This window comes from Solanum pennellii, chromosome 5 (assembly GCF_001406875.1).
Source record: "Solanum pennellii chromosome 5, SPENNV200".
NCBI classification, from domain to species: domain Eukaryota; kingdom Viridiplantae; phylum Streptophyta; class Magnoliopsida; order Solanales; family Solanaceae; genus Solanum; species Solanum pennellii.
In genome coordinates, this window is record NC_028641.1 from 8,295,498 (window position 1) to 8,307,468 (window position 11,971).

The 11,971-nt window shown below is 33.4% G+C and overlaps 3 protein-coding genes across 3 annotated transcripts in view; 2 read left to right on the forward strand and 1 right to left on the reverse strand.

Annotated features, from left to right (window-relative positions):
• Positions 1-1,487: 1,487 nt before the first annotated feature.
• LOC107020791 (glutamate-rich WD repeat-containing protein 1-like) lies at positions 1,488-6,319 on the forward strand. Its single transcript, XM_015221292.2, has 12 exons — positions 1,488-1,662; positions 1,731-1,873; positions 1,952-2,030; positions 3,709-3,879; positions 3,938-4,036; positions 4,667-4,835; positions 4,912-5,015; positions 5,121-5,260; positions 5,337-5,421; positions 5,588-5,712; positions 5,808-5,925; positions 6,006-6,319. Exons 1-12 carry the CDS (start codon positions 1,615-1,617, stop codon positions 6,126-6,128), a joined length of 1,404 nt encoding a protein of 467 aa, XP_015076778.1. The 5' UTR covers positions 1,488-1,614; the 3' UTR covers positions 6,129-6,319.
• Positions 2,223-3,549, reverse strand: LOC107020792 (ACT domain-containing protein ACR3-like). The gene is made up of 2 exons (XM_015221293.2): positions 3,434-3,549; positions 2,223-2,713 (listed from the first exon to the last, which is right to left on the reverse strand). Exons 1-2 carry the CDS (start codon positions 3,518-3,520, stop codon positions 2,393-2,395), a joined length of 408 nt encoding a protein of 135 aa, XP_015076779.1. The 5' UTR covers positions 3,521-3,549; the 3' UTR covers positions 2,223-2,392.
• Positions 6,320-8,160: 1,841 nt separating the features above from the next.
• Positions 8,161-11,971, forward strand: part of LOC107019265 (glutamate-rich WD repeat-containing protein 1-like) — a 16,123-nt gene continuing 12,312 nt past the window's right edge. Inside the window, exon 1 of the mRNA XM_015219811.1 lies at positions 8,161-8,198. Coding sequence (XP_015075297.1) covers positions 8,161-8,198 — 38 coding nt within the window. The remainder of the gene's footprint in view (positions 8,199-11,971) is intronic.

Sequence of the window (11,971 nt, forward strand, 5' to 3'; positions counted from 1 at the left end):
TGTCATTTATTAAAGAGTAATTGTAATGTGTGGGTTGTGAAACGAACGGTTAAAAAAATAGATAATTTATGAGCGTTACGTGGGTGAGGATTTTATTAATTAAATGCTAGCCAGATTAATATTCTGTTAATATTATATGAGAATGGATGATAATTAAAATGTCAAAAAAATGACAAAAAAGAAAAACAGAAACACCCATCAAAGAAGTATGCCACATCAACAAATATATATATATATAGATAGATAGATAGATAGATATATAGATAGATAGATTACCAAAACAAAGGTCCACAATCACTTGTGAAATTACTCACACGTTGAGTATGTTGTAATTGTTGTTGAATAGTATAAAGAAGTTGAGAGGTAAAGGGTGATATAAGAAAGAGGATTTGTCAGGATAGGACAAAAAATAAGGAAGTTGGTGAATTGAAAAAAGTTAAAAGGGAAAGAAGCAACAATTACTTCTTTTAGGAAAAGAAGCGTTTGCCTTCATTTATCAACAAATAATTATAATGCCTGGGTTTTGAAACTAACGGTTAAAAAATGGATAATTTATTAGCGTAACGTGGGTGAGACTTTTATTAATAAATGTTAGTCATATTAATATTCTGTTAATATTATATGAGAATGGATGATAATAAAATGTCTAAAAAATGACAAAAAAGAAAAACACAAACACTGATCAAAGAAGTATGCCACATCAACAAACTTAAGTTTCTTCTTTATTTTTTTTTATATATATATATATTACCAAAACAAAGGTCCGCATTCACTTGTGAAATTACTGACACATTGAGTATGTTGTAATAGTAGAAAGAAGTTGAGAGTTAAGGGTGATATAAGAAAGAGGATTTGCCATGATAAGGCAAAAAATAAGGAAGATGGTGAATTGAAAGAAGTTAATTGGGAAGAAGGAACAATTACTTTTTTAGGCCTGATTTAATGTCATTTATCAAAGAGTAATTGTAATGGGTGGGTTGTGAAACTAAAGGTTAAAAAAATGGATAATTTATGAGTGTAACATAGGTGAGGCTTTTATTAATTAAATGGTAGTCATATTAATATTCTATTAATATTATATGAGAATGGATGATAAATAAAATGTCAAAAAAAATTACAATAAAGAAAAACACAAATACTAATCAAAGAAGTATGTCACGCCACCAAATTATGTTACAAGGAGTCAACTGTATATTGTTTTAGCCTTTAGTTTCTTTTTTTTTTATACAAACATATTTGATAAAAAAAAAATTCGACGAAATCGTGTCAAGTGACATATTTGCCCTAAATCTGCCTCTAGTTACAAGAATAATAATTATAAAGGTGATGTTTGGAGAGGTTATGATTATTTTTTAATAGAAAGTAATATAATAACTTCTTCATACTATATTATTTTATAAGTATCATTTAATTTATTTTATTTTTTCCAATCCTAAAACCTAGGGAATTTTAAAGAAACCTATGCCTTTTAAACAGGTAAAAGAAAAAAAAAGGTATTTTTGGTAAACAAAATTAAAATAGAGTTTTGTATCGGCAGAAGATTTCTCCTTCTCTAAAACCTAGACTGGCGACAGGCGAATCTGTGCTTCGCCTTGAATCTGTAAAAATCCGAATATGGTTCGAAGATTAAAGAAGCCCAAAAACGCTAAGCGCAAGAATAAGGTTTGTAATATAGTTTTTGCTATCAATTTTGTGAAAAAAAATCTGAATTTTGAATAATAATTATACAGGAAGTGGAAGGATTGTCGGATTCAGTAGCATCAAAAGTATGGGAGGCAGGAATAGACAAATTGGAGGAAGGTGAAGAGCTTCAGTGTGACCCATCTGCTTACAATGCCCTTCATGCCTTCCATATTGGATGGCCATGCATGAGGTATTTGACCGCCTTTTTCTTCATCACAATTTAACGATCAGAGTAGAATAAATCAACTAATGGTTTTTGAATTGGCAGTTTTGATGTGCTGCGGGACTCTCTTGGCATGGTGCGAACTGAGTTTTCACATACTGCATACTGTGTAGCAGGAACACAAGTAAGCTTTCTTCACTCCATGTTGTTGCCATTTATACATTGCAGCCCATTTCTGAGTTTGTCTTTCTTTTCCTTCTTTTCTTTTTGATATCCTCCAAAGGCTCCCAAAAACATAAGCTAAACTAGACTTCTTTTTGATAATGTATAGATCTTCATCTTTTATTGTGCAAGAACAACACACAGCATCGCGTAATCTTCCAAACTTCAGCATAGAATAAGACTGAAAGGGACTACTTCTTTTTTCCCCTTGTTTATCCCGACAAGGATAATTGTCCAATGTATCTACAGGTTTTTACAGGGAAACCTTGCCACATTTATATATAAGTGCTTTATTCTGCTATACAAGTAGTTGTAGATGAAGTTTCAGGTTCGGAACTTTTCCAGTAAGCCTCCGAAGAAAAAGCTTGTCTTAGCCAGACCACCAGTTTCAGGTGCCTTTGCAGATGTTGGGACTTTCTTCACGTTAAGCATCATTGTCTGTCCAATTTCTTCACGCAGTCTTTCAATCGTCTTCATCTCTACAGGGTTTCCAGACGCATCTCTTACGTAGAAGAAATTCTTTGCTTTCTCCCCAATAGTTGTAACACCAGCTCTAGTCACTGATAGCCCATTTTCTCGTAGGACTCTCGTAACTTCAGAAAGTAAGCCAACTCGGTCCTTGGCACACAACTCAAAGCTGAAGCCCTGCATATAAAAGGAATATAATTTACATTCCACCTGGTGGCATTAGTATTCTGAGGGTTTTGGGAAGGTTCATGCATCCCATAAAGTTATAGATTGAAGTAACATATGAATGCGCCCTTGGAGGGCAATCATAACACTTGAAGTTCAAGTCACAAATAGAATAGAAGCAATGGTTAATGTGTCAAAGTATAATATTAGATGACCACATCCTTCTATCAAACTTACACATTCATCCCAATAGCAAAACAAAAAATTGCACATGTTCATGGACTGCTTAGAAAAAAATTAGCTTTACGTTACTTTTTGGATTCATCATACCAGTCAATCACAGAAATACAGAATGAAAGTTTATATATGCAATATTTCTTGATTCTTCACCTTAGCTATGAATGATTTATAAATAGACTTTTGTCTATTAGACAAAGTAGTTCAAAATGGGGGCGAGCAAGAGCCTGTTTGGATCTAAAAAAAATGGTGATCCCCAAATAATTCCAACAACAAAAAGTGACCATGAAATAATGTTAAGAGCATTGGTTCCATGAATTTGTCTAAAGGATGAGAAACTGGCAATGTCATAAAGAGACAAGAAATATCAATCATTGGATTTACTTATGCCTCAACTAAATGAAATGATGGGAAGAGATGTAACATTAGAGCTGGCAGATCGCAATCTTCAGAAACATTCAAGACAAGTTAAGAGGAGTAGATAATCTCCCTTACCTCACTTATCCTTCGCCGAATAGCAGCTTCAATACACTTCACAACCTTTTCCTTCTCTGCTTCAGATTCCAGAGTGCAACCATCCATGTGGCGAATAAAATATTCCTATAAAAAGAGTTGTCTTATATTACATATTGGAATCAAATCCTGATGAAAATCTATCAGTGATTCCAACATAGAGCCACTTTGGAAGTGAACGGATTCTTAGGTACTAGAGCATAAGCTAAACTAGACTTCTTTTTGATAATTTAAGCTCGTTTCTCCCATTCGTTCAGGCAGACAAAAGGGCTTCCAACTCTATTGGAATTTTTAAGTTATCTAATATATCTGGAAAAAGGCGGGACTTGGTGCCAACCAAGACTGGTGATGATGATAATATGGACAGTGAAAGTAGTGACAGTGATGATGATGATAATGAAGAAAAGGAAGTAGAAGCTGTTCTACAGGTACTTTATTTCTTAACATCACACATATTCCTGCAGCTAACAAATTCTTTTTCCAAAGCTACGCAAGGTGTTTCATGAAGGATGTGTTAATCGTATACGTGCTATGACGCAAAACCCCCATATAGTTGCTTCTTGGAGTGATACTGGTCATGTTCAGGTCAGACTCAGTTTTGATGATTCAATTCTTTCAATTGTTTTAGGACTACTTATCTTAGTTTTACTTCTTAATACTTTGGCATCATTCTTTGGTGCAAAACATTTATGTTAGATGCAATTTTGAGCTTCAAAATAGTATTTGATTAAGTCCGTCTGATTTATGTAGTTCTTTATCAACGAACATGTAGATACAGGAACAAACTTCTTGTGAAGCTTAGTATATCCAGACAACAACAGCTATGCCTCAGTCTCAAACAAGTTGTGGGAGGCTACATGAATCCTCAATTCTTTCTAAGTCAACCTATATCATCATAATACCAAATAGAATAAAAGTGAAAGGAGAAAATAATAGAAGTTATCTAACAAGCCTAAATCCTATTTTCAACTAGTAGATATCATCTATATGAATCTTTTCCTTCCATTTTGTCCATCATTAGCTAAGTCTGCTGCATTGATCCCAAGGTCTTTCGAGACAACTGCCTTGCATGCGACTATAGGTCTATCTTTAACACCTTTACCCTCCATAGTTTTGCACGTACTGATCAGTGCATCTGTAGGTTTGTCCAGAAGGTTGATTTATCCAGAGACTAGTATAAAATCTCATCTTATGATAGGTTTAATGCACTGGCAGGTCTGGGATTTTAGCTCACATTTAAATGCATTGGCAGAAGCAGAGAGTGATCGTAGCCAAGGGGCTTCTGCAGTCTCTAATCACTCACCTTTATTTAAGTTTGGCGGACACAAAGATGAGGGCTATGCTATAGATTGGAGTCCTCATGTACCAGGGAGGCTTGTTTCAGGTATGGGATGTCACTCTTTGCACATGTGACGATATGCCATGTTCATAATTACTCTAACGTTTGTTGCTTTTACTAGGGGACTGCAAGAATAGTATCCATTTATGGGAGCCAACTTCTGATACAACATGGAATGTTGAAGATTCTTTTATTGGACACAGCGCAAGTGTTGAAGATCTTCAGGTGCTCATATAATGCTTGTAGCTACTTAGGGAAAGGTTTCAATTTAGGCATGTCATTACATTTGCTAAATGCTAAAGCATTTATTTGTGACTTCCTCTGATGCAGTGGAGCCCTGTAGATCCTTGTGCGTTTGCCTCTTGCTCAGTTGATGGAAGTATTAAGATATGGGACACCCGAAAGAAAAGATCTCCTACCGCAACTATAAAGGCATATAAGACAGATGTTAATGTTATATCATGGAACAGGTATTTGACTTTTCGGTTGTTACTTTCCATATCTATAGTTATGGTTACATTGTTATGTGATTCTTTTTTCTCCTAGGGGAGCGAGCTGTATGCTTGCATCTGGGAGTGATGACGGGGCTTTTTCTATTCAAGATCTTAGAGTCGTCAAGTGTGGTCTGAATGTACGTATGATTCTCTAATACTCTCTCAATTTCGGTTTAACTGTTTGGCGAGGGCTGGAAATTGTGAGGATGAGATCAGTATGAGTTTATCTCATCCTATTTCATAGAGGAGAAAGTGCATCACAAAAAAAAGGGTGAGTGCTTATTCTCTTGTTTCGTTTTACAGGAAGGAGGAGAGAGTGTCGTGGCATACTTTGAATATCACAAACATCCGATCACTTCTATTGAATGGAGTCCTCACCATGAAGCTGCCTCAACCATTGCTGTTTCATCATCTGACAATCAACTGACGTAAGAACTCTAAAGGGATTGTTGATGTCACTCTCTCAATGGATTTGTTTATTTGTATAAATCACCATCCTTTTCTATTTAAATATATATATCAGTATCTGGGACCTTTCTTTGGAGAGAGATGAGGAAGAGGAGGCTGAGTTCAAAGTCAAAATGAAAGAGCAAGTCAATGTCCCAACAGATTTGCCCCCACAACTTCTCTTTATCCATCAGGTTTTTATGTCTGTTTGTATGTTTGTCTGTATGATGATAGCGAAGTTCGAGTATATTCTGACGACATATCTAATTAACAGGGTCAGAAAGATTTGAAAGAACTTCACTGGCATCCTCAGATCCCTGGAATGGTTATATCCACAGCAGCAGATGGATTTAACATACTAATGCCATCAAACATTGAAAATGTGCTTCCTGCTTGATACTTGGTTGATAAGAAAATGATGCATGCTTGGTAGCTCATTATTTAGCTATTCTTTCCTATTTCGCAAGTGATGAACATGTCTCTATTCCTTTACTTTTGTAATTATGTTGTGCCTTAGTTTTATCAACTTTAATTTGTCCCAGAAATCTATTTATGGACAATTGCATGCATCGCATGGTTGAGTGAACATTTCTTTTCTCCCAGTTCACCCTTTGCCCAACCCTCCTTCATACTATCCTTGATAACATAGTCAACCTAACCATCTTTGGTCAAAACTAGGAGTGTACATAACCGGGTTGGTTTGCTTTTTCAAATATTAAATGTTGGAATTCTGTCCTTTTTGTAAAACAAATAAAATAATGACACAATATTTTATCGCGAAAACACCAACTCATAAAGGGTAAAAAATAGCGACCTACACCTCTATAGGATTTAACTCCACTTCATTAAACTCTGAGCCTTAACAAAAGATTACAAACCTATGTAATCTAAAGAATTATAAACTCTAATTCCTAAGTAAAAATTATAAACTCTAATTCCTAGCTACCTAAAAGAAAAAACCTCAAGTTTTAGTCTTCTACCGTCCTTCAAATTTCTCAAACTTGTTAGACGAATCTACACACACTTGATTGTAATCAAAAGTCTTAATTACAATCTTACAACTTTTTCCTCACAAACTGGCAATATTCCCCTAGTAAATCTCAAAACTCTCTCAAACTCTTGATGTGTTTTAGTCTTCTCTTTATGTAAGTGCACAATTTTCTCCAGCGAAACCATCGTCCTATTTTTAGATTTGGACTTGAATCCAAAATCTATTTCAAATAGAAATCCTATTTGTGCTCTGCTTCCTTTTTCTCTTGAAACTTAGAAGCTCACGCGTAGGATTCCTACTTTGTGTGGAACTCCTAGTTCAACTTGAACTTGTTTTCAGTTTTCTTTCTTGACCTTACTTTGATTTATTTCCTTCTTGAACTCTTCTTTTTCTTTGCTGCCTCAAAGCCTTGTATTCCTATTTATCTCTGGCGCCACAAGGAAAACTTACACAATTTTTCTTAAACAAGTAGGAAGTAGTTTTCCTTCTTTGACTTGGCTTTGAATTAATTTTTTTTTGGTTACATCTTTATGCACATGATTTTCCTAGTTTAAGTATGTTTCCTAATAAAATACAAACTTGTACTTAATTTTTAGAATCCTTCTTCTAGAAGAACTGGTTAAACTCATGTCACGTTTGCTAAACTTGTTCCATGATGCAATCTTGTCAGTCTTTAAAATATACATATTCTTGTATACCTATCAAATTCCCCTTTTTGATAATGAAAAATCATTTCATCTTGTGTGAATAGATCAATGTGTGTTATTTAAGTTTCTTAAAACTCAATACACAAAGCAAACATATTAGAGGATCAAGTTAGACCAATTGGGTTATAAATATTAAACAAGTATGCACTTCCCCCTTTTGACGTCATAAAACACTGTGAAGTCATACATCACACTAATAGAAGAAAACTCGATACTCATGTCCACTGGGGCTATCATCTACACAAACACTTAAAAATCAAAAACTCAATTAGCTATAGCAAAGCATTTGCACAAACATCGGAGATAAACATGAACCCGAAACTCAAACCCAACTTTAACATTAATAAAAAAACATATACTCCACGAATGTAATCAAAACTAAAGATAGAATTCAACACTTGGGATGAGAAAATAAATTGGAAAGTCAAATGCTAGAGTGACTAGGTAATATCAAAAGATCAAGCATGAGAGGGTAAACAAAAAAATCATTTTTCTGCAACAAAAAAAAATCTTTTTGATTAGAAAAATTAGCTGTCTTCTCAATTTCAAAGGTAGCCTTAGTATATGCAAGCTCCATATTTTTTTATTTTATTTTATTTTTTTATATCACCTCTAAGGAACTTGTTCAATCAATTTGTGCTCTCTACAAAAAAAAAATAGTTCAATCATTTTTAATTTCAATAGAGTCAGTAAGAAGAACAAATTTTCTTGAACATAATTTGTAGAGGAACATGTTCTCTCAATCTCTTCCTGGAAACGGTACTCTCAGGTGCAACACCAACTATAATAGTTGTTGACATCAATCCTAAATCTCAGTTTATATGGATCCTAATAGACGAAATAGGTTCAACAGATGGGTCTACCATCGATTCCCCGCACTCTAGATGCACCCAAGTTGAGCTTAATAACTGAACTTTGTTCAAGTATAGGGTCCCCAAAATATTCCCCCTCGCAAGGTACATCCTCCAAAACTTACTCAATAATTTTAGACATACCCAATAAAGATTCCCCCTAAGAACTATCACAATCTACTTTCTACACCACAATCTATATTTTATAAGGCACAAAAGTAGAGGTGTCATCCACCGAGGTCATCTCAACCTAGATCATCACACTGAATAAGACTTCAAATAGGCTTTTTAAGAAGGTATTTGTTTAGTAGTATTGAGGGCATGAATATATCTTTTAGGACAAGTGGAAGAAATAGGTTCAAGTGCTTTGATTTTATACTTAATTATGAATAATTGTAGTGCACATACATTTGATCACTGGATGATGCTGAATTTTGCTTTAATTTTATTTAGCCTATCTCCCCTAACAGATGTAAATCAATGTTATGGTGCATGAGTAGCTTGGCTTTAAATATGACATAGAGACATACAACTATGTGTACAAGACTGAGCATAAAATTCAATAGAAGGCAGTATGCGAAATGTTCATTATTCACTGAGGGATACTCATGTGATTTTAATCATCCCCAAGTTCTAACATGTTTCTTTAAAAGTGTTTCTTTAGTCTTGCCTACTTTTCCACCTTCTTTTATTTGACCAAAAATAATTTTCACCTTAAAACTACGATTCCATCCTTTTCTTCGACATGTGAGAAGAATTTCTTATAGTTTCAATCATGTGTCTCAAGCATCAATTGTTCATATAGAATGTTGTTTTCTTTCTCACTTTTTTTGCAAATTCAAATATTAAATTTAGGAACTCATACTAGCTTGGGTCCTTTGTACTAATAAAAAGGATGAATCAGATCTCTATTAATCCATATTGGTAAAATATGTTTAGATTTTTCTTTTGCACCAACCTGTTCCTTTAATGTGATTCCTTTCTTTTAACATGGTTAGTTTTTCTGTTTGATGCAGTTTTGAAGTTCTTTTTCATGTAAGTTATAACTATTATGCATGTACCCCTTGAGTGACCACTACTACCACAAGTGCATAAATAAGAAATTTTCTTAGGGACTTCTTCAACAAAACCTATTACACCTTTAGTGTTATGTGTACTATTACTAAGTTGAATCACAATCATTGAGGATTGAGTCCATTTATTTTCCCTCTCAAGCTCACACTTATTTCTAGCCATGTCAAGATTTATTCTTCTAAATATTTCTCTTTCATAAGATAGTTCATTTTTGAACCTTATTAGATCTTTGTCACAACTAACTTTTTCTCTCTCATTTTCAGTAACACTTTATTTCAATTTTTCAAATGTGAGAGTCAAAGTGCAGGAATCAAGTTGTTGTACATGTTCCTTTAGGATTTGATTTTCTTTCTTGAGATCAGACTTAATTTTTTCAATATCAATATATTCAAATTTTAAACTAGTCAAGGAAGTCAATAATTGATCTTTGTTTTCATTCAGCTCTTGAAAATTATTCATGAGAGTTAGAAAAAAAGAAGATAATTTTTTTTTGAAAAATATTTTAGTTTATTTTTAAGGTCAAAAAGATTTACGTCACTTTTCTCAATGTCTGATTCAGATTCTGATTTCATAGTCCTCCATGGCCATCAAAGCAATATCTTTTGTATCATCTTCTGTAACGACCCTCTTAGTCGTTTTAGAAATTCCAACTATTATTTTTATATCAACCTTTTTAGTAGATTTTATAAATAATTTATACGACTTGTAACAATGAGTGACATGATTTTAGATTTAATAAAAGATTATTTTATTGCTAAAAATAATTTAAAAAATAAAAAAAATAGAAAAGGAATTAATTAAATAAATGAATAAAATAAAAAGAAAAGGGGCAAAGTGCCCTAAACTGTTAAAAGTCGCACGGCTTGTGAGAAAGAAAAAAAAAGAACGATTTGAAGAAAAAAAAACGCAGAGAAGAAAAGAAAAGAAAGGGAGAAAAGAAAAGGGAAAAGGAGGAGAAAAATCAATATTTTCATCTCAAGGCGTCAAGGTAATTATTTTCGTCCTTTCTATTAAGTTTTTATGTAATTAGAAGTAGATTTTTAGATTAAAACGTGTATAATTTACAGTAATATGTGAAACTACTTTTTGATTTCGTGTACATGTATGCACATGTTATTTACATATAATTATGGACTAGAGGGTGTAAATTGAATTATTATTGTTGGTGGATGAAACAATACATGTATAAAAGATAAGTTTTATGTTGATTAATACTTTTAATTCATTAAGAGTTAGATAGGAAATTAAAGTGGGTTACTGTAGGTTTGTAAAGAAAAAAAGGATTTGTGAGTTTGTTTTGAAAGTTAATGGTAATGGGTGGGTACTAAATATATAGGAATTTAATGTGTGACATATAGATTCTGAAAATTTGTTGGGGTTTAATTTTCTTTAAATCTTTCTTATAATTATTATGTAATTTGTCAAAGTGATAGTGTCATAACTAGTTATAGATATGTAATTGGGTTTTTTAGAAATTATTGATGGTGTTCCCTTTCAAAGTATGTCAAGATTTCCAATGGATTATTGATATGCCGTCAATAGCCATTTTGGGATAATAATTGGACAATTATACATATGGAAACTATTAGGGTTGTAGTGTTTGGAGAAATTATGACTTAACTCTTGACTTGAAATTTAAGAAATATGAGATTTGACTTATTAGTTAGAATCAAGATTGAGAAACTTTATTATAAATTTGGATAAATTGTTGGGTCAAAGTTAAACAGATAGTAATATGAGTGTTGTAAGATTTGAACTCTTATTGTGGTTATTGATTTGAATAGATTGTATTGATTTGAAAGTACAACAAAGGAGGAAGGCTAAAGTACCTAAGTGATTATTCAATAAATTGAGGCAAGTGGATTTCTAAACTCTTGTTAAGTGTATGAAATGCGTGTATTTCCTTGTGGTATATGTTTGGGAGTAACAGGATTGGTAATGGGTTGACTTGTCCACATTGATTAATTCTAATGATGAAAAAAAGGGATAACAAAAGGAATGTGATTAATTATTTATGTGTGATGTGTTGAGAAAGGGATGAAGTCTTGTTGAATCATTGTTGATGTGATTTCATGTTTGTGTGGTTGTGAACTGTGCGATGTTATGAAAATGATCATCTCCTCATTATTTGTGTGAACTTGTTATCTGCATTATTCTGAGGCATTGGGTGTGACAAGTGTTATGTGCATTGATAAAGAATGAGTACTTAAGAGGATATGCATTTCGAGGGACGTATCGCGTGCCGTGATAGATACTATTTTTCGAGGGACGTATCGCGCGCCGTGATGGTTACTATTATCGAGGGTCGTGTCGTGCGCCGTGACAGATGCATGGACAGATATGTCCCCCATGGGTCCCGGACTGAGAGACAGCGGGTGTGTATCACTAGGTCAGACATGCATCATTATACTTGACATTGCATTCCATTGCATTGCACATACTTATCATTAGTGAACTTGATATTGTGTTTTGCTGATCTAGTGATTGCCTTTTTTGCGGAACTTGTGATTGTTGAATACTAAGCTTGTTATTGAGGATATATAATTTGTTAAAGTGTTGTTGTGGAGGATATGTAATTTGTCTAAATGTTTTTGTTGAGTTACGTTCTATGTAAACT